The 26,521-nt window shown below is 39.3% G+C and overlaps 2 protein-coding genes across 2 annotated transcripts; both read left to right on the forward strand.

The window, feature by feature from the left end:
- Positions 1-270: 270 nt before the first annotated feature.
- Positions 271-12,729, forward strand: LOC111672138 (sodium/hydrogen exchanger 6-like). The gene is made up of 16 exons (XM_087180132.1): positions 271-645; positions 1,315-1,514; positions 2,225-2,302; positions 2,503-2,579; positions 2,728-2,840; positions 2,965-3,070; positions 4,596-4,737; positions 5,135-5,240; positions 5,378-5,466; positions 6,904-7,017; positions 7,474-7,585; positions 8,235-8,388; positions 8,496-8,526; positions 8,652-8,740; positions 9,055-9,160; positions 9,349-12,729. Exons 1-16 carry the CDS (start codon positions 369-371, stop codon positions 9,667-9,669), a joined length of 2,115 nt encoding a protein of 704 aa, XP_087036258.1. The 5' UTR covers positions 271-368; the 3' UTR covers positions 9,670-12,729.
- A 493-nt stretch (positions 12,730-13,222) lies between these two features.
- Positions 13,223-25,770, forward strand: LOC111672071 (four and a half LIM domains protein 1-like). The gene is made up of 6 exons (XM_023429357.2): positions 13,223-13,359; positions 23,396-23,575; positions 23,687-23,861; positions 24,201-24,370; positions 24,540-24,726; positions 25,083-25,770. Exons 2-6 carry the CDS (start codon positions 23,420-23,422, stop codon positions 25,232-25,234), a joined length of 840 nt encoding a protein of 279 aa, XP_023285125.1. The 5' UTR covers positions 13,223-13,359; positions 23,396-23,419; the 3' UTR covers positions 25,235-25,770.
- The last annotated feature ends 751 nt before the right edge of the window (positions 25,771-26,521 follow it).

A 26,521-nucleotide genomic window follows, 5' to 3' on the forward strand; every position in this document is an offset into this window, starting at 1 on the left:
GTAATGGGGATTTGTCTGCTATAGTATAAGAGCACAGCAAGATTTCCACAACAGAGTAATCAGAGTAAATTTCACAGGTGGCTTACAGGTAGCTACTTTGATTAAAAAAAAAAAAAAACCAAAACAAACAAAACAAACAAATTGAACAAAAAACCCCCAAAAACATTTTGGGTGTAGTGTTGTTGTTTTGTTCACGGGACTAGCACTAATCATGAGATGACTTTTATTTTGAAGAACCGGAAATCCCAGTGTTTTGATAACGGCTGCGGAAGAAGCTGTCATTTGCTCTCCTTTAGTCCAAGCAGGAGTTTCCCTACAAAACCGAAAGGAATTAAACAACAAATGTAACAGTTTGACAGAAAGTCGAAATGGGAATTACACTAAGACACCCTCTTGGTGTTAAACCGTCAAAAGCGCTTCTGTTGTTGCCTTTTCTGTTGACATTCGTGCTCGTCGGGAGCCAAGGCGAGAGCAATGCAATGGACAACGTCGCAACTGAGAGGATGGCTGAGGAGAGCCATCGTCAGGACAGTGCCAATCTTCTCATATTCATAATGCTCTTAACACTCACCATTTTAACTATATGGTTGTTCAAACACCGGCGATTTAGGTTCCTGCACGAAACAGGACTCGCCATGATCTATGGTAAGACTACCAACGTTAGCTAACGATAATGTCAATCAGTTAATTTAACTTAGCGTTAATACTAGCTGGCTATCTTGGTGTTAGCTCCTCAGACTTGACCTGTAAGCTCACTTTGACAGCTTATGCTTAGGTTTCATTGTGCATGGGGGAAACTCCCTGAGTGAGTCATCTATAGAGATGTTCGCATTCAAATTAGTATTATGTATCCAGTATTATGCGTGCTTTCGATTATAAATAGTAACTGTTTTAGGACTGCGGGATTATGGTGATCTTTTTTAGAGTTTTGTCATTCTGTCAGCTGTCAATTAAATAATGAAATATAATGTAATATTGATAACAGCTGAAGTGTTTGGGAAAATGTATATTTTTGTTATAGTAGCTAGAAAAAAAGCATATCTTCTTCCCATTTAACTAGTCAGACACCTGCACAGTCATTCATTTCCAGCATGCAGTGAGAAGCTGTGTTGATGAAGCTATTGCTTTGAGAATAATTAACTTGGCCCAATTAATATTTGTTGTTTGTAAGACCCCAATCTAATTCAAGTATGTAGCACACTCAAATAATTCAAGGCAGGTGTTTTAAATAGAACCTCACCCTATTTTGGTGCACAAGGGATATTTACTTGAGATCCGTGGCTAACTGCTTTGCCCTTCTTCTCCTCCCTGAAGGCCTGTTGGTGGGTGTGATCCTGCGGTTTGGTGTCCACGTGCCCCAGAGCATGAGTGACTTGGTCCTCAGCTGTGCAGTCAACGCCAGCCCTGCTACTCTGTTGGTCAACGTCAGCGGCCGGTTCTACGAGTACACTCTGAAGGGGGAAGTCAGCCGGAGCAAAGGGCACCAAGTTCAGGATGATGAGATGCTGAGAAAGGCAAGGCGATGAACAGATGGAGCATATAAAGTTGCCAACTGAAAATATATTTTATGGATATACTGAAAAGGGTTTGAAAATAACTATTTAGGATAAAAAAACTTTCAAATTCTGTGATAAATACAGTTGAGCTTTGTCCATATTACTGTGTATAGTGTGATAAACAGCCTCTTACGTAAGGTGCTTTTCCAACTCAGCTCCCCTACCTGTGTTTCCCCCAGAAGAACTAGGGTTTAAATTAAGTTCCAGGGAGATAGTTTTACCCCCCCAAAAAGTGCATGCTAAGGTGGCAGTAGTTTCTTAAGATTCAGGAACTTCTGGGTTGGGGCTTGCAGTGCTCAGTGTCACTGATTATACACACATGTTGCTTTACTTGTAGTTTCTGGCAGACAATTATCAGCCAAGAAATTTTTTGACCAATGGACAGACGCCAAAATCCACATCCGACATTACACACTTGTAGAAAAAACATGGAAAGCACTTTTGATGCATCAATGTAATGTACTAGTTGCTAGGTGCCTGGAGCCTCTGGTGGAATAGCACCTACATATCTAAACATGATCTCTGTCAATAAAAATGTAAAAACTTTACTTGTTTGCATACAAAACAAAACAATATATGCTCTGAAGAATATTGGAAAGGTGTGTCAGGTTGTGGGGAATGCACTTTTTGTAAATAGGTGTATAACTTCTTATAACTACTGCCTTCAGGTGACCTTTGACCCAGAGGTGTTTTTCAACATTTTGCTGCCTCCCATCATCTTCCACGCTGGTTACAGTCTGAAAAGGGTAAGAGAGTCAAAGGGATTTATGATGTTCTGTTCATGGAAATTTACATTCAAATGGAAATATAGATTCAGGTTTTTCGCAAATAAGATTTTACACAAGTTACATAATATTATTTAAAATTATATGTTGTTTTTACTACAGAATAAGTTTAAGTTTAAGAATATTTTCATATTTTAATAAACTGTTTTTGTCTGTTTCAGAGACATTTTTTCAGAAACATTGGCTCCATCCTGGCATATGCTTTCATGGGAACAGTTGTATCATGCTTTGTTATTGGGTACGTCATTTTGTAGTCTCTGAAATAACCTCAGACATTGTGATGTTTTGTTTTTACCATTATGCCTGACATTCAGACTCTTTTGCTTGCCTCGATTCATCTGATAAGTTTGTTTTGCAAATGTTTCATCATCCTTCTTTCCTCCTAGGTTGATCATGTATGGCTTTGTTTCCTTCATGAAAGTTGTGGGTCAGCTAGCGGGAGATTTTTACTTTACTGATTGCCTCTTCTTTGGGGCCATTGTTTCGGCAACAGACCCAGGTAGGTAGAGTCATATTAGCTTTCAGTCGTTTCAGCTTCCATATATTCAATAACAATGCTTAATCTGGCTTGTGTTGTGTTATACAATATTCACGTCAGTGTTTTTTTCTCCTTCATATTTCAGTGACAGTGCTGGCTATCTTCAATGAGCTCAAGGTGGATGTGGACCTGTATGCTTTACTCTTTGGGGAGAGTGTCCTCAATGATGCTGTGGCCATCGTCCTCTCTTCGTAAGCACTGATTACATGCTACAGAAATATACACACACTTCGCCAAAGCAACAGTAGGTCCACGTTAAAGGATAGTTTGTGTGAGGCTTCAGCAGTCTGAGTTAGAGACTTCAAGTTAGTGGATTTCCTTGTGAAATTCATCCTTTTTTTTCCCCTGCTAAGCTGCAGTTGAAGGATGGTAAAACAAAATAATTTTCCATTACAAATACTGAAACTTTAAAAGATACCAGCTTGTTTGGTCTGATTCTGACTGTTGAAGTCTCATATTAGCTTCAGTTAAAAATCATTTTTGCACAGAGGATTTCATCCCCCCATCACTTAAATTAGTATTGCATTAGGAAGGGATTCTTTCATAACCTGGACAGGAGGAACAATTACAGTGACCAATAACTTTTAAAATGTGCATAGGGGCAAGTCAGTATTGTTTTAAGAGAGATTTGAAAAAAAAATGTGAACCTGACCTTTAATCCCAGTTATGTGTTGCTGACCTGCACTATAATGAGTCTAACTGTGGCAAATTCAACTGTTGTACATTGCACATGAATGAACACTAATCATACTAACATCGATCCCTGTCATTTCACTGCTTGCCTTCCTTCACCCACCCGTGTCATTCATCGCCTGCCTGTACGTATGTATGCAGTGTTCTCCTCCGCTTGGAGAAACAGAGTAGACAAGGGGCTGGAGCTGTGCACTCCCCAGGAGATGATGGCCCAGTCTTTCCCGAGGGGGTAGAGGAATGGCTGGGAGAAAACCAGACATTGAGCCCCCGGTGGGTGGGGGGGTGGGTGGGTTGGTTGTTGGGCTGGTTGCGTGGTTGTGATCGCAGAGTTGTAGTGTTAGAACCTGATCATCTCAAGTCAGTCAATGTGATGCAGATCTTTTATTTAGAGTGTAGACATGATCCATTACGATGATCACTGCCCTCCCCTACACCCCACAGCTTCTGCAGCCCCTTTATATCCACTCCTAGTCTTATTTTTCATTTTTCTCAATGTTCTACAGAACGAGCAGATGACTAGAAAATTTTGTGTCTAAAAGGTTTATTACTGCTGGATGTTAGTGCTGGTGATCTGCTTTGTTAGTCTTGAGGTAATTCGGGTGGTACTTCTCATAAAGGAGTAGCACTTGAATTGGTTAATTATTTGCACTCTTATTGGATATCAGTCAAATACAGTTGAGATATCCAAGATCCAAGAGCATGCAAGACCCCAACCTCTTCCCTTTTTATGACTGTAAAACCCAACTCCAATCCATGTGTGTTAAGCCTTTGTTACTACTTTTATTTTTTAAAGGGAAACCAAAATCCGCTAAATATGTACAGAATCAGAATTGGATTTGGGTTCGGGTTTCTGCAGGTTTAATTTGATGCTTGTCTACCATCTTCAAAGATATTTCCGTTGGTGTCTTTATCTGAGCATGTGTTTGACCCGTTGCTCTTCCTGGATTCTCAGAACACAGGCCTATTTCCTTTCTTCATGAAAATGGTTTTATTTCTGTGTACTCATGTCTACCTGCCCTTCAGCTCCATTGTGGCGTACCAGCCTGCGGGAGACAACAGCCACAGCTTCGAGGCCATGGCTATGCTGAAATCCTTCGGCATCTTCCTGGGTGTCTTCAGTGGATCCTTTGCTCTTGGAGTGGCTACTGGAGTCATGACTGCTCTCATATCCTTTCACCTGGTTCTTACAGTTACATAATGTTGAATGATAATAATTAATGTGAATATAATAATTTATATTCACAGGTATGCATGAGCAGCAACAGAGTAATACTAAAGGAATTAAAACAGACGTCCAAATTCTATCTAAAACTGCAGCTGTTTAATCATTGTATGTGCAGTTTGGAGTCATAATTGTCTTAAAACAAGAAAAAGCCCATATGGATGTAGCCTGAATTCTATTCATGCATACCAAAAGAGAACAGTACTTCTGTACTTTTACAGATTTATTTGTCTTATTTAATCTGCTCAGATTGTCTTATCTCTGTGTTTCTGTTTCAAAAATATCATGGCTGCAGGTGTTCCAGCTCTTGTTTTTTTCCTTGACGTTCAGTTTTGATCACGTGACCAAGTTCACTAAGTTGCGGGACTTCCCCTTGCTGGAGACGGCTCTCTTTTTTCTCATGTCCTGGAGCACTTTCCTGTTGGCTGAGGCCTGCGGGTTCACAGGTACACCTCCTGCATGCAAAAATATTATTTGCAAAAGTGATTTTTTTTTAATGCTTTTGACCCCCTCCTCCAAAGTATAATTTAATATGTTCTGAGTGACATTTAAGTTAAATCTGTTGATCTTTGTTTTTATTCAGGTGTGGTAGCTGTGCTCTTCTGTGGGATCACTCAGGCTCACTACACCTACAACAATCTCTCCCCGGAATCTCAGGACAGGACCAAACAGGTGAAATGCAACTACAGTGATCCCATCCCATTGTATCTACTAACAGCTTTAATCATTGCTCTGTAACACGTTTTGCAATAGTGCTACTGCCAGTACTAGTCCAACCAATGTTATAGGTTATTTGTATTTCCATAGAAAAAAAAATCTAGTGCAGAAGGTACAGAATTGAAGAAAAGCACAGAATAAAAGCAAATAACAGAAAAATGCCTTGAAAAGAAATACTCAAAAGACAGGATGTTGAAGTTGCATTAAGTTCAGATACATCCACACTCTGATGTCATTTATTCACTGAAGCACACAGCGGATAGACCTGATGGTCTGCTGGTCCTTCGTACAAATAGCTTTGGGTCATCTGGCTTCGGCATATAGAACCTAAACAATATTGCCCCTTTTATAAATGCAATGCAGCATGACAGGGCAAGATGTTTGTATTTACCACCATAGATAGGATCTGAACTAGAACTTGTGTCATCTTTATCAACAGCAGCAGTGAGATTGAGCAAAACCATGATAGACATGTCTCTGGATATCTAGTAACTAAGATTCAAGGTTAGGAAATAACCCTAAATAGTCTGTTAGCTTGATGCAAACAATGCTCTTAGTTTTACTCGGGACATCAGCTGAGGATTTTAAGAATAATGTAACTTTAGTGAGTAAATTAAAAGCAGATGCCGACAAAGTTCACACATATGTCTTTTGGTAGCACTGTGTGATGGTGGACTCATTGTTGTTGGTTTTTATGGCAGTAACTTTATTTTCAAAGACTGCAAATAAATATCACAGTCTTCATTTGGGCAAGGTTTACATGAGATTTAGAGCCCTTACAGTGACCGCGCATGTGGACATCCACCTCACATATTTTCTGAAAGTTTTACACTTAGAGGTAATAAATAAAGCTGAATAGTACAGTTTATTGATAGTTACCGTTTAGTAGCACTATAAACATGTATTTTTCTATATTGGAAACTATAAATGAGAGAACTAGAGAGCACACACCAGCGACTATGCCCGTCATTTTGATCTCAACTACACACCAGTTAAATTTGGCAACTGCATCTTTCATGGTTATGGATAAAAATCTGCATACAAACGAAATTACTGTGAAATTACTCATGTGCTAGTTCCTGGTAAAGAACCACGGTTTGCTATGATGGAACACACACACACACACACACACACACACACACACACACACACACACACACACACACACAAATATAAGCATTATTCTCCGTAAATTTGATAAGACATGTAACATTTCTCACTAATGCCGTCATGAGTCATCTGATGAACACAGTGAATGCATGGTTTACAAGAAACATTCACATGTTACCTTACCTACCCAAAGTGACATGAATGCTATGTAAATTTTTTCAGTTTCAGTTTTCATCCTGTTTGTTTTCAGTATGTGTATCTGTTTGTCTCTTCCCCCATCAGTTGTTTGAGCTGCTGAACTTCCTGGCAGAGAACTTCATCTTCTCCTACATGGGTCTGACTCTCTTCTCCTTCCAGTCACATGTTTTCAACCCTTTGTTCATCATTGGAGCCTTTGTATCCTTTACTCTGCCTGGTGTTGATGCGCCGCACAAACTAATCAAGGCCTTTCTGGTGCTCCAGAGATGAGTGGCTATCTGACATACCGTATTGTTCCACATGACCTCAGTTTTTTTTTTTAAACCATGACATGTTCACTTGCCTGCATTAGTTAAAAATTCTATCTGTCATTCTATGAAAATACGTCATGATACTAATGCTAGCAGTAGTATTACCAAAACTTTTATGAAGGACTGACAGTACATGCATCTTATTTTATTCTGTGCTTCATGGAGCCCAAGAATAATAGGAAAAGCAAATTTAAATTGAGAACACATTTAAAACTAAGATTAGTCAACCATGAGGCAGAATTTCCAAACTACCATCTACCCACGATTATTTTCCATTCCAACCTGCCTTGAACGGTATCATTATTTCAATGTGTTGTGTCCTTGACCTTCCTGCGTGGTATAGGTGGCAGTGTTTCTGGGCAGAGCAGCAAACATCTACCCTTTGTCCTTCCTGCTCAACCTGGGCCGCAAGAACAAGATCGGGTCCAACTTTCAGCACGTCATGATGTTTGCAGGTATGTGAGGTCTGTGGGGTCTCTTATTTTCTACACAGTAAAGATGAGTAAAGTTTCTCTGGCTTGGACCCAAATTGAGTAAACTACTACTCACCTGGGACGTGGTTCCATGAAAATACACTGTCAAGGGAAGTGTAAATAAATTAGCCATTGGCCTGGATAATTATCTTCTTCTAGACCAACAACCCTCCTACTCACACACAGTATTTTTATGAATAACAGCCCCTATTGTATGTCAGCTGACATTTACTGTTGAAACAGGCTTAAAAATAGAAATCCCCTTCATGTCTTTTTCATAATTGTTTCTTAGTTTTTAAACCCACAGGTTATTTCCTGTAATTATGCTGAAATTAAACCAATCACAGGACATTTTCTAAATATGTTCAACTTTTTTTTTTTTAATACAACTGATTAGCATGCTATGGCGACAAATGCATATGTGAGTATGTGTTTCACTTAAGGAGACTGTGCAGGATAAGCTAGTCAACAAATAACTGCAGTAATTAATAATTATTGAGTTAAAAACATATTTTGTAGGTGTTTCTTGAGTTGATGATGAATGAAAAATTGCACACTGCCTCACTGTGGGCCCCTCTCACACATAAACTCTGTCTTAGTCTCTCATTGTTTTGTCTTGCTTCTCCTCCAGGTTTGCGTGGGGCGATGACCTTTGCTCTTTCCATCCGAGACACAGCGACGTACGCTCGTCAGATGATGTTTTCAACTACCCTCCTCATTGTCTTCTTCACTGTCTGGATCTGCGGCGGCGGCACCATGCCCATGCTGTCATTCATGAGCATACCGTAAGGCTGTGCATCTGTTTGTATGTGTTTATCTCTCTGTGTGTGTTTCATCCGCACTAATGAAGGTCTTTCTGTCAAAATCCCTGTTGCTACCTTTTCTCTTTTAGGGTGGGTGTGGACTCTGATCAAGAAAACTCTGTAAGTGATCATTACACATTAGAGGCTCATGTTTTTGGTTGAATTGTCAATTTGCTAACTCCAGGTCAAATAAAAAACATTGAATTAATGAAACAGTGACTAAATATAAGAGTTGTGCTTCACAGAGTTCTACGGTGTTGGATGGGACACAGCGGAGGAACACCAAACACGAGAGCGCGTGGCCCTTCAGGATCTGGTATAACTTTGACCACAAGTATCCTTTGAGCCATGGATTACATGAAACCTTGTCTTCAGAACTGTAGATGCTGAATTCAGCTTTGAACACCAGAGGGTGCTCTTTATAAACTTTAAGAAATATACAGTTGTAACTTGATCTCCCTGCACAGGAGTGTTACTGATCTTAATAAAAGAGCCACAGCCTTAATATTTCAAAACACATACATCATTTTTGATTGTTTCATAGTTTCATCTTCCAAGACATCAGACAGTTTGTTAACTAATTAGGTTGTTTAATTGAAAGTTAGTGTGTTTAAATAGTTTAGTCCTTGACAGAAGCTTGTTCACCAGCTACCTGAAACCTCTCCTGACCCATAGCGGTCCTCCTCTCACTGCTACTCTGCCTGCTTGTTGTGGACCGCTGGCACGATGCCTCACCAGCCCACAGGCCTATGAGGTTTGATCATAAGACATCATTCGATAAAGTTGAAGTGTCTCTTCATTAAATGCCCAAACAGTAACTTTTTAGACCGTATGAAATACAGCATTACACCCTGCAGTGTGTGCTGGAGTTGGCTGCTCCCATTCATCTCTTCTTTCTCATGCTTTTCCCCGCCTTCTCCCTTTCCCCTCTCCATGCACCAGAATGAAGGTCCGCTCCATGACGATGACTCTGACTTCATCCTGAACGATGCCAACGTGAGCTCCATGTACGCCGACGTCACCGTCAGCACAGACGCATCAGGATCCCACACTATAAACCGCAAACGCTCCACCGCCAGCATCGGGGGCGGCCCGTCTGATGAGGGTCTGGATCACGAGCTCGCCCTGGCGGAGCATGAGGTTGCAATCAGGGGCACCCGTCTGGTCCTGCCGATGGACGACCCAGTGGAGCCCCCGACCACCGTCACCCTGCCCCCGCCGCCCTCCCCGCCACGCTCTGACCCTCGCAGACACAGACTGTAAGACGGCTTGCACTGTCAGGATGTTTTGTTTCAAAAATTTCAAATCATCTAAGCTGATTTCACAAGAAAACAATCTGTTAGTTGATTTGGTTGGATTTTTGATTGAAATGTCAAACTGTTGTTGTCCCATGTTGACGCTGCCACCTTTCCCCTCTTAACATTTTTAAAATAGTCTCAGCTTTCTGACAAACTTGAGGCGTGTTTGATTTAACTCACCATTTAGGTGGATTACTGTAATCCTGAATGCGAATGCACTGTATGTAAGGTAAGGTACTGTAAATCGAGAGCACCTCAAGCTTACTAACTTAAATCAGGTGAGATGCACATTTAGCCAGTATTTGAGGCTAAAAAATGGGGCAGTAGTATGTGCTCCTATGTTTGTACTACTGTGGCAATATGCCAGTGCTGTTATCTATGCTCTGTAAAAGCCCCAAACACCCTGACCGTGCGTGGCAAACCCTAAAACAGTTTAATATGCAGTTTACACTTTTCAATGTGGTGAAGTTGCTCCTGACAAAAGGTCCTGTATCTGTCTAGCTTCTGTATTTGTATGACGGCCTACAGTATCTAACATTTAGGGCAGTTCACAGTTACCCTGACACTTTGCTCTGGTACTACTTATGACAATTCGTTGCTATTAAAGAGCATTTAGACTACAGTTATATTACTAATCTCACTAACTGAGTTATCTTTTCCTGCATCCCGTGTGTTTGCCTCCGGCTCAGTTGGTGGAGAAGGTTCAAAGGGGTGAAACCAAGGATTTTGATTGGAGGTAGCAACTAGGCAAGGACATTGAGACTTGTGATGAGAGTACTGGGTTTTTAACTTTAAAAGACATCAAATATTTGCTACAAGATCGTAGGTAGAGCTGCAGCAGTTAGCAGATTAATTTATTAATTGATTGACAGAAACTTAATTGGCAACCATTTTTACACTCCAGTCATGCGATCAGTTCTCTTATATCGTAATATTTCAAGCAAAAATACCAACCACTCTCTGGTTTCAGCTTCTCAGATGTGAGGATTTGCTACTTTTCGTTATGACAGTGAATTAAACATCTTTGGGTTTTGAACTGTTGGTTGGACAAAACAAATTGAAGAATTTACCCTGGACTTGGAGAAAATGTAAATGGATTTTTCACTATTTTTTTTTTTTTTTTAGAGAACAATAATCCCATAGACTGAACAATTAATTGATTATTTAGGAAAATAATTGTCGGATTAATGAAAATAAACTTTAGTTGCAGCTAAAAAAAGTAGTAAGCAGTAAATACAATAAGGCCAAAAAACAACCAAAAAACTCAAACTGTTTTCACGACAGTGTCCAGAGCATCTCCATTATCCTAAATTTTAGCACTGCCTGCATCTTCTCCTCTTAATCGGTCTTTTTACGTATTGATTTATTTATTTAACACAAAATGATTTATTTATGTAATGATTTATTTTGTTTATTTATTTATTTATTTGTTATTTTGTAGTGTGACATTAATGATTATCTTGCCCTGTTTTTAATTAATAGGACTGCTTGGTGACGAAAGGCTGTTGTTGCGAACCTTTTCCTAAAAAGCACTATGACTCTTCCCACTGAAGGTACATTGTACAGCAGGGAAGTCACGAGGGAGGTGGATGTTCATTCCAGGAGTTTGTCGTCCTCTACAGTGTGTGCATGTTAAAACAATATCTCCTTCCCATACTGTAGCAGACGCTTGTACTTTATACTCGGAAACTAGAGCTTCCCTGTGTGTGAGTTTTACGTGTGTGTGTGTGTGTGTGTGTGTGTGTGTGTGGGGGGCTGAGGCTGAGTGTGTGGCTGATCTGGCCAAATCAACTGCTGTGGTTATTAGGGCTAATGTCTTTCTGGGTTTTCTGTCGTCATCTGGTTTAATCATCTTTAAATGAAAAAAAAAAAAAAACTGCCATGTCTCTGTGATGTTGTATCATCAAAGATGACTGAGGGCTGGCTGAACTGTTCTGAATTAAAGTGCCTATTCATAAATTGAATTAACTAATGTAGATTTGTACATATTTGATTTGCTAATGTGAAGTAAGATGATCTTTTTGGTTTTTATATGACACTAAACCCTTTGATGTTATATATCGTATTCCCAGTATAATTAGGCCATTAGGCGAGTGCCTGCATTTTAATATTTGTCTTAAACAGTGCAAACTAAAATATTATACTAATTAATGGAAAAAAAACTCTTAATATTTTGTCAGATATAATCTTTTTGTGTACTTTTGGAAACTGTATACTTTGTCAAAAAAGTACATGTGGCTTTTTAAATGAAACAATTAAGAACTCAATTTGAATTTGAAGGTGAAGGGAAAGATATAATAGTAGTACACAGGAGGATGACACAGACTTTTTACTGATAAATTGTCGGTTTTGCACCTTTTTTGGCAATTAGGCTCGTCTACTTTGTTCCCATCTCAATGAGAGGCATTTTGCACCATGTTATCTCCTTAGATCCTTGTTTGTCCTGTTTTCTGCTGAGCAGGCCCATCTAACATAGCAAGGCAAATTTTTATGACTGAGGTAGAAAATAATTCCTGGTCAAAATTATATTTTTAAATGTGAAAATGTTTGTTTTAATTGTATCAACATGATCTTCAAGCAGTATTCTTAATATGAGGTTTGGTGTCTGTATAATCACCCAGACAAATGAACATGAGTGAATTTGCATTTGTTTTCTTTTAGTAAAGTACTCTTTGATTTTCATTTGTTTGCTAAATGTATTTGAACCATAAAACTTTGTTTGTATGGGAATTTTGAAGAAACAGTTGTAACCTTACAATAGCAGCCACAACTAAAAACCTGAAAATGTTAGACTATGTTTCTGCTGTTTGTAGAAACTGTACATGACAGTTATATTTGTGAAAAGTACACCTGCAATAGGCCTATATGTGAATGTTTTTAAAATGTGAACTTACGTTGAAGGGAAAAATAATCTCATATTTAATAGATTTTTTCCCTGTGTAGTCCTCAAGTTATTAACAGTGTCTTCTAAGTCAGACATCTTGCGAGTGTACTGGAAATAAATAAAAACAACTCGTGAAATTGACACGTCTTTTCTCTTTTAAATGATGCAGTCCCTAAATTATGTCCCTATGAAGCCCTTTACTGTAAGGCTACTAACTGATCATTTGTCATGATTTGTCTCCATGACAACTGAGCAAACTGCATCTGCTGAAGTATGAAAGCTCAGGATGAAGCTAGTGAGTGAACCAAGTTGTTAATTTTATTTATTTATTTTGGACTATTTCCCAGGTCAAGAATCAACCTTAATTTTCTGTTTCTTTCCCTAAAAATATAGGCAACAACTAATAAATATGTATAGGTAACACGAACATTATCACAAATTAGCAAGCATAAGGAGACTGCAGTTTTTTTTTAGCATGTTCACACAATTTTCTCAAAAGCTGGTGTGAGTTGACATAACGTTTCTATATATAGAAATGTCACATTGACTTTTATTTTGAAGGTAAATTCACCACTTCTTTTCGAGCGTTACACTTTGCTTTATTTTGAAAGTAAAACACTCTATTTCCGGTCTGAGCCTACTCGTGAGCGTGTGGAACTTGACGCAGCCACACACTGCGGTACTTATAACGTGTGAGGGTCTCGTTAAAGCGGAGTTCCGCTGCCTCCAAAGAGCCGCTCATCCACCGCTGCAGACATCACTCCGAACCCGGTAAGCTGGCTGACGAGCTCCGCTGTCTATTACTTTGCAGTCTAACCAAACCTCTTTCTCCTTAAACTTGTTTTTAAACTAAACCGACCACTTATTGTAGGTCTGTTTGCACTTTGAGCACTCAGGATATGTCACGCCTGATGTGATGATCTTCAGCTTCCGAGCCGCTCTTTTATCTTTTATTATTGCACTATAAAAGTCTGACTAAACAAACTATTGATCTTCATGAAAAGGCAGCTCAGGGCTGATCACCTATACAATATGTCCCGCAACAACAAAGTGTACAGTAGTATGTGATATGCTCCTCTCTCACACATCACATCTAGAGATTTCATACACACTTAATTTGCAAAGCAGCACTTTGATATCCGGATAGGAAACACGCTTTTAAGTTGTCTGGGGCGTTGGCTGTGTCTGTCTATGTAAGTGTGTGTGTGTGTGTGTGTGTGTGTGTGTGTGTGTGTGTGTGTGTGTGTGTGTGTGTGTGTGTGAGCTACAGTTACATGCTGACTTGTGGAAGCCTGGGCTACTCCTGAAATCTGTTTCCAGTTAGGAAGTCTCCTTTTTTCACCCAATGATGGAACTGCTGAGGCAAAAAAATGCATGGCAGAGGTCAATTAAAATTCCTGTACTGCTATTTTTCATTTCTCTGTGTGTGTGTGTGTGTGTGTGTGTTCACATCCATGTCAGAGATGCATATGGCCTCAGTGTTGGATTTACCAGCCACTGTTATTCTGCAAGCAGTTGAGAAGAAATTCAAGATCCATATGTGTGCGACTGACATCTTTCTTCCAAGTTTTAGGTGTTTGGAATTTTGATTCTCACTGCAACCATTAATTCATATTAGGAAACCTGTGATTATTCATAAATTGCTTAATAAAAGGTCATTTATCCGTCAAACGACTCAAAGCAACAAGACAAGGCTGAAAGGAGAATGAGAAATTTTCCAGTAAGTTTACAGGAAACACGCATGTTGTAAGTTGTTGAAGTAATACCTTCACAAATGTTGCAACATCTTAATATAAAATGTTTGGTAATATACAAGATAGCACTGCTGATTTTAACAGTCATATGGAAGTACTTGTAGTATTACAGCTCGCACTAACATATGCAAAAACACACAGACAGTAAGTAAACCAATACCCATATGTGTGTGTGACGACCTTTCTCTGAAGGCTGATGGGAGTTTTTAGTTTGTTTAAGTCGAAGCCGGTGCCTGAATGTTAAAGAAATTACCATGAGCTCAGTCCCATAAAATACATCACAGGCTCATAAAACTTTATGCAATTTGTCTGACTTCACGTCATGGTAACTCCCAGTTGTGTTTTGCCTGTTGTGATTTTAATAGGACAGACTGTAAATTGGATACTGGTGCACTGTGTTCTTCCATTCATTGATCCCCAGTGGTAAACTCATTTTTTGAATGGCTCTCACTGAGAAACTTAGCAGTGTTTTATCTTTGACCTGCAGCCATTCAAACCTGTTGTGATGTGTTGGAGTCAGCTGACGTTAATCAGTGGTTGTGAAATTAACAGAAAGAAAGAGCTTTTGTCTTGTGTTGTATTATGTGAAAAGAGGGAAGCAAAGCTAGATAGATGTATATCTGGGACATCTAAGATACATGTCTTTGAGAAAACGGGCCACAGCTGTATGACCAATTAAATATTTTACAGATATGTTTGGATTTAAAAAAACTGTTTTAACACTGGGAGATTTTTTTTGTCACATCTTGGCAAGTGCTACATAACGGCATCAATACACTTATGTCTGTTTTTCAGCAGCATGTAACTTTTCTCTAATATTTTTTACTTCAAATATGCTCCAAAACAGATCTTAATGTGGAAAGGCTAGCAAGCCGCTGCATTAGATGCGGCTGGAAACAAGGTGAAAAAACCAGCCTGGCTCTGTCCAAACATTAACAAAAACCAGCACCTGTAAAGCTAACTAATTAATACGCTATGTCTCATTTGTTTAGTCTGTAAATCCAAAGTGTAGAAATGGCAAGTAGTGGTTTTACAGGGGGTTATGTGGGACTATTTCTTGGCCAGGGGCAGTGATTTCTTGGGGTCTTGTCATCACCATGCAATCAGTGAAGACTGGTAAAACCACAAATTGTAATTTTTACACTTCATTTTATGCACAGATCAAACAAACAACATATAATGTGTTAACACGAGAGCTTCAGCGGTTCTAGGCTACCTCTTGCCCTGTTTCCAGTTGTTCCAAATGTTAAGCTAGGCTAAGCTTCTCCTAGCTATCGTTTCACATTTATCATCGTTGATCATTTGACACTGATCCTCCCATCTTACTCTCGGCAACAAAGCCAATTAATGTATTTCCCAACATGTGAAACTATCATCATTTAGCCCCTTGGATTAACTGTTAAACTGATGGTAAATGATCTGATGCTTGGTCCCCTGAAGAGAAAGTTTGTTTAATAAGTATTTATATTTTAATACCAGAAATAGTTATGTTTGGCATTCGTTTTGAAGTGTTTCTGTTCAAGTATGGGCTTGGTGATGTCATTGTCAGGGTAGGAATCTGGAGGAATGGTTAGAAACTGAGATTTGCAGGGATTTTGTTGGTTGGAGATTTATGAAGGGAGATTGGAAGAGTTTGGAAGCAAACAGGCTCATGAGACACAGACAGCTTAAATGTCCCAAAAGATCATTTCAACATTAAATCTTAACCGTTAGCTTTGGAACTTCTGTAGTTCTTCAACAGGACTTCAACAGTCTGATGTGGGGAAGGTTCTCTCTCACACACACACACACACACACACACACACACACACACACACACACACACACACACACACAGAATGTCATGGATATTCATGGAAATGGAAATTGGTCATACACTGCTGTTGCTGAAGGCTTTTAGTTTTGTCAGCTGCTCTGTTCTGAAAGGCGTCTCAGTCACTGAACTGCAAAGTGAGAGACGGGAAGGAGAGAACAGAAGATCATGCAGAAACATTGTGTGTGTAAATCAAAGTGAGTTAGGTTGAATACAGCTAACCAGCACCTTCTGGTAAAACCATCATGTCTGTCCTGTTGTAGTGGGACATGCTGGGTCTACACGACTCAGATCTGTTGTATCGGCTTTAGTCCTGTGTCTGGAATGTGGCTGACCAGGGCCAAATAAAACAATTATCTGTCTTTGTAGGCTGATGTGGAGTAAAAATGTTTAGCTGAACTCGCTGCTCAGTTTCAAATACTGATGTGTATTTATTTTTGAAATAGCATTGGTGGGAACGCTCCCAGAATGATGTTGTTGTAGTTGGGCCATGATACATTTTCATATTAACAATGGATAAAACGCGTCTAACGTGAAAGGTGTTGCTAATGACAACCGCGCAGAGGATTATCACCTGACTCTACACTTAACCTCAGCTCAACAGAGCCTTTTAGCGTCTTTAAGCGCATTGTTTTGGTTTTATGGCCCGCAGCCTTGATGTTTTGGTCCACTGCTCTCAGCGTCATGTTCAAAGAATAGCTCTGATAAACCCACTTTAAACACGTTAAAGACATGTCAAAGACAAAGTTAGCATGTCATTGGTGAACAGCAGCTATGAAGAAAGCTTTTTGCTCACAGGTATCCTTGACACAATGCATTCTGGTCTTTTGAGGCTTTTGTTGATGCATCTTTTCCTCTTCTTTGATGGATTTCTTTGTGTGCAGAATTGTGAGTTTTGTAAAAAGCTCTTGCTACTTCATCCTGAAAGACAAAAAAAAAAGAAATTTACTTAAGACAACTGAATATTGACAGATTAATATATAATAGCTTCCAAATACACTGCTAACGTTTTGGGTGCATTTTCCCTTCAAACATTATCCCTTGAATCAGCCAGATGTTGAAACACAATCATGGAGGTCCATTACTTAATTACAACCACAAACTTTCACACTTCCACAATTTAAAGGTCATTTCTATCGTAACCATCACAACATCATGTCGTGGCCTTGACATTTAAAAAAACAATGAGTGACCCTTTGCACTGAGGAGGTGAATCTATTTAAAAGCCATTATTCTTTATTTATTTCAATTCATTTTAAGTCTACATTACTATTACAGTGGGAAGAAATGTAGATAAAAGGGGGCATTACAGTACATTCACTGTTTCAACCCAAATCTGTCTTTAAATCACCAGGAAGTCCCATTAAGATATTTTCTATTTTCTGCCACCAAGTCCGTGATTTAAGAGTCAGACATTTTTCAAAGGCAAGTCTGCCGAGGTCCCACCTGCAGCACACTGAATGTAACATAAGTTCAGCCAGGGTCTATGTTAATGTGGGTCTGTTGGCATTAATGAAATGTTAATGTAAACTTATTAATAGCCAGGACATTAAAAAATTCACTGAGTGAGTGTGTGTGTGTGGCTGGACGGTGCCAACTTCACCCTTCTGATGGAGACTTCCTGTTTCTCATTTTTCCACTACATTCTTCAGCGATAAGCTCATGCCAACACACACACACACACACACACACACACACACACACACACACACACGGTTGGTACATGCAGACTCTCTAAAATAATACGCACTGTTTCTGTTTGTCTGGTCTAGATGGCCCCGTCTGATTTATTCCCTCTTTCTCTCTCTCCCTCTGTGTTTCTTTATTTTTCTCTCTCCGTCTCTTTCTCATCCCCCTGTGTGTTTTAAACATGCGTGTGATTTTCTTCCTGTACACAGGACATGATGTCACCTCTGTGTGCTCTATTTTTACACGACAGAGCTCCGACAGCGGTGTGGTAGGCTTTGGGGGTTTGTAATTGTAACAGTCAGGTGGCTGAAACTTCAACAGCGGTCGGAAAGGATAAACAAACCCAGAGGGAGAAAAGATGAGAGGGGAAAAAAAGCAGGAGATGAAGGGATTCAGGAGAAATTTCAAGCTAAATCACCAGTAGTTTTGAAATCTTTTAAATTGAGTGGCCTGCAGACTGCATGGAGACTTAACTCAATTCAAACGATAATGCTGGTGATATTTATCTTATGACTAAAACCAACAATAAACTGATCCCACCATCACTGCCTATGTATCCAGAGCTTGATATAACTCAAACCTCCACTGTTGTCGAAACTATTAAAAACACATGAATGAGCCACAAAGTTGCACTGGGTGAAATGTTCCTTCATTACCTTGAATACGGACACTGTAGCTCATTTTGAGTCATTATCTGTGACTGAAAATAGTCCTCAACAAACGCGCAATTTACTCCTGTTTGAGTTGATCTGATGATAGTAAGAATGTGGAATAACATCGGCCTTATCTTTTAACCATAACCACTACGTGCTGCACCCTGACCCTCAGACGAACCATGGAACAAGTCTTAACCATGAGACGTAATGTCGGTTTTCGCCTCCAAATGGGAGGCGAGTCCCCATAATGTGACTTTATGAACAGTTTGACGTCCCCACAATTTGATTAATACAAGCACACACACAGCGTTTTCCTTGGCTGCAGCGCTGCCCTCAACCCTGCCTCCAGCTCCGACTGCACATCACAACTTCATTTCATATTGAACTGTTTCCATGGAGATCAAACATAGGGGTTTTGTATTGGCAGCTTGGAGAGAAGAAAATGATGTATACGTGCCGTTGTGTCACGACAAAGCAAGAATATTTACTGCAGAAAAACAAAGTGAAGACATGTAGCAACACTGTCCTCGGGAGCCGGCTGACGTCAGTGAAACCTGATTTATTTTCTCCTAACCTGTGTGGATACTGGCTCGCTTCCTGTCAGCCATTGTTCGGCTCCCATCAGATAACATTTTCACGATGCTGTTAGCCAAGCATTATTACTGCCTGCCTTACAGTCTTACATTTACTGTTTGTATGTATATACACTATATACACTGTATATATACGGTGTATATACTGTATATATGTGGCCTATATGTAAAGTATTTCTACTAAGTTTGTCAGTTTTGAGGAAAAACAAGCAAAGAAAGGGACAGAAAGCACAGAAAATTACATTCTATATTATTTCTTATTAGTTTAGTGAGAGGCAGGAAGTGACAGAGCAAGAAGGACATGTAGATAAAATGAAAAGAGGTAAATAGCAGAGGAGTGTCGTCTTTGCTGTCTTCCAGTGGAGATGGATGATTTACCTCGCCCAGTGAACAAATAAACCAGCTGCAGGTTTTTTCATTAATGAGTAACGAATTAGCAGGTGACTGAAAGGAAGATGTATGACCACTCCACATGATGCTGGCCTCCTGTGAGGCTGTTGTGGACCACAAGACCACAAAAGAAGTTGAATCAACTTTATGAACCTCAGTCACATAGCTGTGTCAAACAGCAGCCTGACTCTGAGTAACAAACTAATGTGTGGAAATTGCTTAAGCCTGAAGTGGAGGACTGTATAAATCTTTTTTTACTTTATGTTGTGCTGTCAGCTACTGGTATAAATGTGTTTCTTCTCTGGCCACATTAAAAAATTGTAAATACAATGGCAAAAGGTTTTCTTTAAACAGGTTAAATTTAATCACTTAAAAAAATCAAATTAAAAAACATTTTGGTCTGATCATTTTCTGTTTCTACCCTTGTCTAAGTGGAAACAAGTTAATGGTTTAATTGAAGTTGTAGTATTTTCTTTTTTTATAGAAAAATTGTCAGAGGACTCAGTTCAGAGCAATTTTCAGTAATAAGGTCAGCATGTGCCTCGGCTAGTAAGAAAGTGAATAGAAAAATGGGGGAAAAAATACACAAAAGAGCAACTGAGTCGCATTAAGTAATCCAATAAGATGTTGTTTAGCTGCAGAATATTTGGGCTGCAAATGTTATTTTTTAGCCACACTAGCAGCATGGCTCTGGAGATGGAGATTCTTCTAGCGCCATCATCAGGCCAAATTTTCAATTCGTCCAATACTTTAGTTTATGAACAAACCTTGTACCTGTGTTCTCTGCAAATTAGTAAACGGTATGCTAACATGCTAAACTAAGATAGCGAACACAATAAATATTATTCTTGCATGTTAGCATGCTGACATTACCATTTAGCTCACAGCCCTTCACAAAGCTGCTGGTTTGGCTGTTGGCTGTCAGTCAAACAGAAAATAAGGAGTTCCATTGAATATTAACAGACCAAAAAAGGCCATAACTCTAATTTCCATTTGTCACAATCCTCCCAGATCAGACTTAACATCAACAAACAACAGCTATTTTTAACTGAAAATCTTTGAGTAATGATTTCTTGATTTAAAAACAAATGGTCTGGGGAATGATTTTTAAACTAGATCAACTTGTAGTACAAGTTCTTGACATAAAGATCAAGTAACAGCACCTGACAGACAGCCAACAACCACTTCTGTACACCTGTGGACATCCAGGATTTCCCCCCTGAAAGCATCAGAGCGTCTGTCACATCCCTCGGGCCTTGCCTATAAAAACTAATCTCTGACCCAACTCTGACTTTTGCGGAGAGCTTAAGGAAAGACACAAGAAAAGGCAGGATTTGAATGTTTGTGAACGCAGCCCAAACTTGTGGTAACGTCGGTCTTGAGCCAAAAGCAGAACTTCCCCATGACTCTGTGCTGACATGCTGCTCCAACCAAGAGGCAAATGCTATAGTTTGTGGCTTTGGTGGTTTCCTAGGGAGTGGTCCATGTATGAGGTGGAGTGTGTGAGTGTGTGTGGCGTGTGTGTGTGTGTGGAGGTTCTGTCAAAAGAGTTGTCGACGTTCCAGATCTCACCACATTAGTCATACCAGGCATTCCTTCATGTGTTCACCTCATAGTGAGGGCACACACACACACACACACACACACACACACACACACACACACACGCACACACCCTCAGCTCTCTCACAGCACTTTGGGAGAATTCCTCGCAGGCAGCCGGCGTGAATAACAGAGTGAACAGACTTCATCCATCTCTTCCTCTATGTTTCTGTGTGTTTGTGTAGCCGTGATGTTGCCCTCATCTTGTCTATTATTCGCCGTCTGAAATCCTGACCCTGTAATCACAGCTCTCTGGTCAGTGTTGTTGTGGTCGACGTGGTGATTTTCGGCTCTATGTTTAGGAAGTTTATGTGTGATGTATTTTAGGGGGAGTGATTTTTGGACTCTGCGGTGTAAGGAATCAGTTACATAAGGATGTTGAAGACAAATCTATAATTGAATTATTGAGCACAATCCTCCGTCCAGTTTTGGGACTTAATTTCACTTGACCAGTACTGAGATGGACTCCTTAACTATAACTACCAATACCACAATGTAAAAATGCTCCATTAATCGTAGAAGTCCTGCATCCAAAATCTTAGTGAAGTACAGAAATCATTTGGGTAACAGTATACTATCATATATCATATTATTGGATCATTAATAGCAATATATTAATGTCTAAAATGTTGTAGCTGGTGGAGGTGGAACTAATTTTAACTAGTTTATATGCTGTAATTCACAACAATGCAACAAATTTGATTAGCTTATGTATTTAGAATTAAAAAAAATTTATCTGAAACTATAAAATAAAACAAATGTAGTGAGTTAAAAGGCAGAAACTCTCGTGTATTGTACTGTATTGGGTAGAAGTATATAAAAATGAAGATGAAATACAAGCACATTAAAACTGTATGTACAAGTGTAGTCATTGCGTAAATGGATGGATGGACTCATAACTTGGGAGTTTGTCACGGCTGAAGGCAGCTGCAGGTCTTTTCAGAGTAAAAGTTGTGCCTGATCATCATCTGATGAGTATGTACATGTAGTCAGACACTATGGGAAAGTAACATAAAACAAAATTAATTAAGACTCACTGTTTTTTTTTTTTAATATTATCTTTTTTATTTATTTATTTATTTATTTTTTTACAGATTTTCACTAGGAAATATCTTTTTTTAGATTTTTTAGGAACAGATCTGTATGAACTGATCTTTAAGCAGATTGTATGTCAGAATAATAATAAGCACTTTCCCCACACTTTACAGTAAACAAGGTCCTTATGTGTACAGCTCAGAAAATGCCTCCAGTGATAGACAGAGGCTAAACAGAAAAGTGGGAGTTGTGTTACTGTAAGTGGTTAAACTCCAGAGTGTATGTAATGCAAACAGCACTGTGTCACCTGTTTGTTAATAGTCACAAGAAATATAGATAAAGTCCTTTGTCTTAGAGCTGTGCTCATGATGAATGACTTGACCTACAAACTTGAGATTTGGTGACATAACTACTAATGAAGTCGGCTTACAGCACAATGAGGAAATTAGTTACTGTGACAGGGATGTGCATGTTGAATTCAAGAATCTGATTGAGATTTTAAACGACTTCAAATTAAAGGATTCAAAAATGTGGGTGTTAGTAATTTTACTGCCTCTCAAATCAGCCATCAAACTTTATTGGTTTTATCAGTTGTATGTTTAAAGCTGATAAGGTGTGAGGGTGTGAGGAGGAACATGCTGCCCTCACATTAATGTGGTGCGCATACAGTATGCAAGCACACAGGTGGATACACACAGACTCAGATGTGTTGCAGCAATGCTTTCAAATAAAACAAATATCCGAGCAAATAATAAGAGACATCTAATCAGCAGCAGTAAATTTTTCTTTCTATTCAGTCACACTAAACGCACCGACAACGCCCCCATGTGGTGATTTTAGGTCGCCTTCTTAAGTTGGATTACTGGAAGAGATGTGAAATTCAGTTCAGGTCAGTTACTGCTGATTAGCAGTAAAAACAACATGGTACAAACACTGAAACTGACATGTGTGCTCAGTCGCTTTTACAGAAAAATGCAGCACCAGCGGCCCCGTGTGGTGGTTATTGATAGTCAAAAATGTCAAATTCAGCCATTTATCAAGTTAAAATGCCAAACATTTGCAATAAATATGAGGTATGAACTGAGCATTTTGGAGTTTCAGTTGCCACCTTTGGGAAATTATGATGAGAATTTTTCATCCTTGGAGCACAGAATTACTGAAGTTATTAGTAGTTGAGTTCATAAAATCAGTATCAGTTTTAAGATGATTTCTAAATACTGATTTCATGATGAGCATGAGTTTACCTTCCCTCCTCTCTTCCTCTGTTCGCCGTAGGTGTGAGTCTCCCTCGGTGTGACAATGGCAGACAGCTCGAACTGTTTCTACTGTCGGGAAGACCTCGGTGGAAAGAGGTTCGTTCGCAGCGAGGGCAGACCGGTGTGCGTCCGCTGCCACACCAAGTTCTGCGCCAACTCCTGCGCCGAGTGCCACCGACCCATCTCTGTGGAAATGAAGGTGAGATGAGACGCATTTCTCTTTGGGTCTGTTGAATTTGACAGTGTTGACCCCTTTTATACGTCTTTTCACGTACCTCTAAAGAAAAAATCCCCTCTCTTCCTCCATCAGGAGCTCAGCCATAAGGGCCGGTACTGGCATGAGGAGTGTTTCCGTTGTGTCAAGTGCTACAAGCCTCTGGCCAAGGAACCCTTCAGCACCAAGGACGACCGCATCATGTGTGGAAAGTGCTGCTCCAGAGAGGATGCTCCACGCTGCCACTGCTGCTATAAACCCATACTGGCTGGTGAGACTGATGACCTGCAAACATTGATTTGCAATGCTTAAAATCAAAGACCTATGTGTTATTGTAGAGGAAAACCAGTTGGAGATTACAAATTAAAATCCAAAGAAAAAAACGAAGTCATCAAGACATTTATGTATATATACGATAATCTACAATAATGGCATTAAACTACTGTTTAACATTTTTGCAGAGAGTACACATGGTTTAGACTTGGAGTCACTGGCTGCATCTAATGTTTATGTTTTTCATATTGAGTTTCAACAATTATCATCTGCAGACTGTACCTATTCCTCGCTTGTTTCCCTGAAGTACTATCAACTCTTCTCTCATCTCCTGCAGGCACAGAGAGTGTGGAGTACAAAGGCAACACATGGCATGATGAATGTTTCACCTGTTTCAACTGTAAACGGCCAATAGGGTCGCAGAGTTTCCTCTCCAAAGGAAGTGACACTTACTGCAGCCCGTGCTATGACAAGAAGTTTGCCAAACACTGTGTTGGCTGCAAACAGGTAATTTTTTGCCAACAGGTAACAGACCAGCCCTCCTCCTTCATTCTTCCAATAGTGTATCTCTGTGTGGCCTTGAAACTGAATTAATAAAACAAGGAGGATTTTGATAAAAACATTGGGATGATACCACTGTTCATACTATTAACTGTTCTCTTCCATCTGTCTCTAGCCTATAACCTCTGGTGGAGTGAACTACCAGGACCAGCCGTGGCACAGCCACTGTTTTGTGTGCAGCTCATGCTCAAAGCCTCTGGCAGGGACCAGTTTCACCAACCACCAGGACCAGGTCTTCTGCGTCGACTGCTACAAGAGCTCTGTGGCTAAGAAATGCAGCAGCTGCCAGAACCCCATCACAGGTAAACTTGAGCTAAAACTGAAGATTGTGATGTTATAAAATGCTGATGATTAAACACTGACAGGGCAACATACATGAACATGTTGAGTTTTTCTCTTAAACTTTGTATTCAAAAATTTTACAATGTTCAGAGTTAGTTAATATAATCTAGACAAACATATTAAAGGAAAAGCATCCACACTCCCCAATGTACACTGTTCCTTCCTTAAGGCTTTTGAGAATCGAGTGTCTCAAATGTCATCAACAGTTTGAAACTACAGTCCTCAGAGATCTTTGGTGTGATAGCAGAAGCCAAAGTAAATAAAAATGAAGGAAATAAAAGACCGGCAGACGTCTCTAACTCCTCTCTCCTCACAGGTTTCGGTAAAGGCGTGAACGTTGTGAACTACGAGGGCAGCTCCTGGCACGAATACTGCTTCAACTGTAAGAGATGCTCCCTCGGTCTGGCCAACAAGCCTTTTGTAGCCAAGGGAAGAGACATCCTCTGCACCGACTGCGCCAACAAGTAGTGATGGAGAGCCTGGTCACTGTCTAACAGCAGTTTATTCAGTTAAGTTTTTGGTTTTGACCAGTGTATGTTCAAGTATTCAAACATAAGGTTAAAGGCTAGTGTTGTGATAAAGGTTGTGTTTTTTAAAACTCAGAAATCAATGCTTTCATGTTGATGTTAAATGACACGTGGATTTGAAACAAATACGTAAATTGGGATAATTTTAACTGTATTTTTTCCATCTTCTTTTAGCACAAATTACTGCTTGTGTTAGTGACTTTAATGTCTTGTTTTTCTGTGTTTGAAAAGTGATATTTTCCTATGACCAAAAAAAAGTTGTTTCTTTAATTATTCAAAATAAATCTATATTTGTAACTGCTAATTCCCTATTCCCTATTAGATTGATATGCTTATTGTATGTAAGTAAATAAACTTCTATGCACTTTTCTAAACCATTTTTCCTCAAAGGAAAGATGAAAAATAAATATTAAATTGGAATATATGCAAACTGCATGCTTCGATGTGTTGCTAAAATCAAATAAACTTTCTACAAAACTGCGGCTCATTTTGTTTTTATTTGTTATACATAGATTTTAAAGGTCCAGAAGTTTTTTTTATGAATTTGTTCCTTGTGGAAATGGGAACAGGGAACTTATCTGTTTAAAGGTCTCATATTGTTTAAAGGTAAATTTCCATGTCTTTTTTGATTATAAAGCAGGTGTAGGTTTTCAGTCCACAGAGAAATGCACACAGCCTGTATTCAGAAACTGAGCCTTAAAACGAGCCGGTAGGACTTCTGTAACTTTGTGATGTCGCAACAAAGCAGACGCCGCTCTCAGCCATGCCCCAGAACTCACTCAGAAACAGTCAGTCCACCGACCTTAAACCACAAATGTATCTTCTTATGCGTCAACAAATCAAATAAAACACTGGAAAAGTGTAAAATATGGGACCTTTAATAATATGAACCTTCATATAAGTAAGTATAGCACCAAGTTTTGTCTGAAGCCTTTTGACAGAAAATAATTTACTGAACATTTTGGAGAGATTGATGGTATTTCTTTATGTTCCTTGCGTCACATAGATTAGTTAGTTAGATGACACACAGAGACAGTTACCATCCCAGTAAAGGTCAGCACGCTGTTTTTATGTGAGCTTTAAAGAGTGATTTAGCTTCACATATGCATGGAGTGTGTTTACAGAAAGCAGCGCATGTTTGTCAAAAGTAATTACCTTTCAGTTTATGCCTTTGTTTGGGGGTCAGTTCATTTTTTTTTTTTTTACTTTAAGATGATATTCAATATAT

This window comes from Seriola lalandi, unplaced genomic scaffold (genome assembly GCF_002814215.2).
Source record: "Seriola lalandi dorsalis isolate HSWRI2012SDOR001 ecotype SW California unplaced genomic scaffold, Sedor1 jcf7180002054893, whole genome shotgun sequence".
In the NCBI taxonomy this organism is placed as follows: Eukaryota; Metazoa; Chordata; class Actinopteri; order Carangiformes; family Carangidae; genus Seriola; species Seriola lalandi.

Bases quoted from the DNA above. Each gene is read 5' to 3' on its own strand.
- LOC111672138 (XM_087180132.1), top strand. From the start codon at position 369: ATGGGAATTACACTAAGACACCCTCTTGGTGTTAAACCGTCAAAAGCG. The intron at 646-1,314 runs GTAAGACTACCA...TCCTCCCTGAAG, and splicing joins AGGACTCGCCATGATCTATG to GCCTGTTGGTGGGTGTGATC. The intron at 2,841-2,964 runs GTAGGTAGAGTC...TTCATATTTCAG, and splicing joins TGTTTCGGCAACAGACCCAG to TGACAGTGCTGGCTATCTTC.
- LOC111672071 (XM_023429357.2), top strand. From the start codon at position 23,420: ATGGCAGACAGCTCGAACTGTTTCTACTGTCGGGAAGACCTCGGTGGA. The intron at 23,862-24,200 runs GTGAGACTGATG...CATCTCCTGCAG, and splicing joins CTATAAACCCATACTGGCTG to GCACAGAGAGTGTGGAGTAC. The intron at 24,727-25,082 runs GTAAACTTGAGC...CTCTCCTCACAG, and splicing joins CTGCCAGAACCCCATCACAG to GTTTCGGTAAAGGCGTGAAC.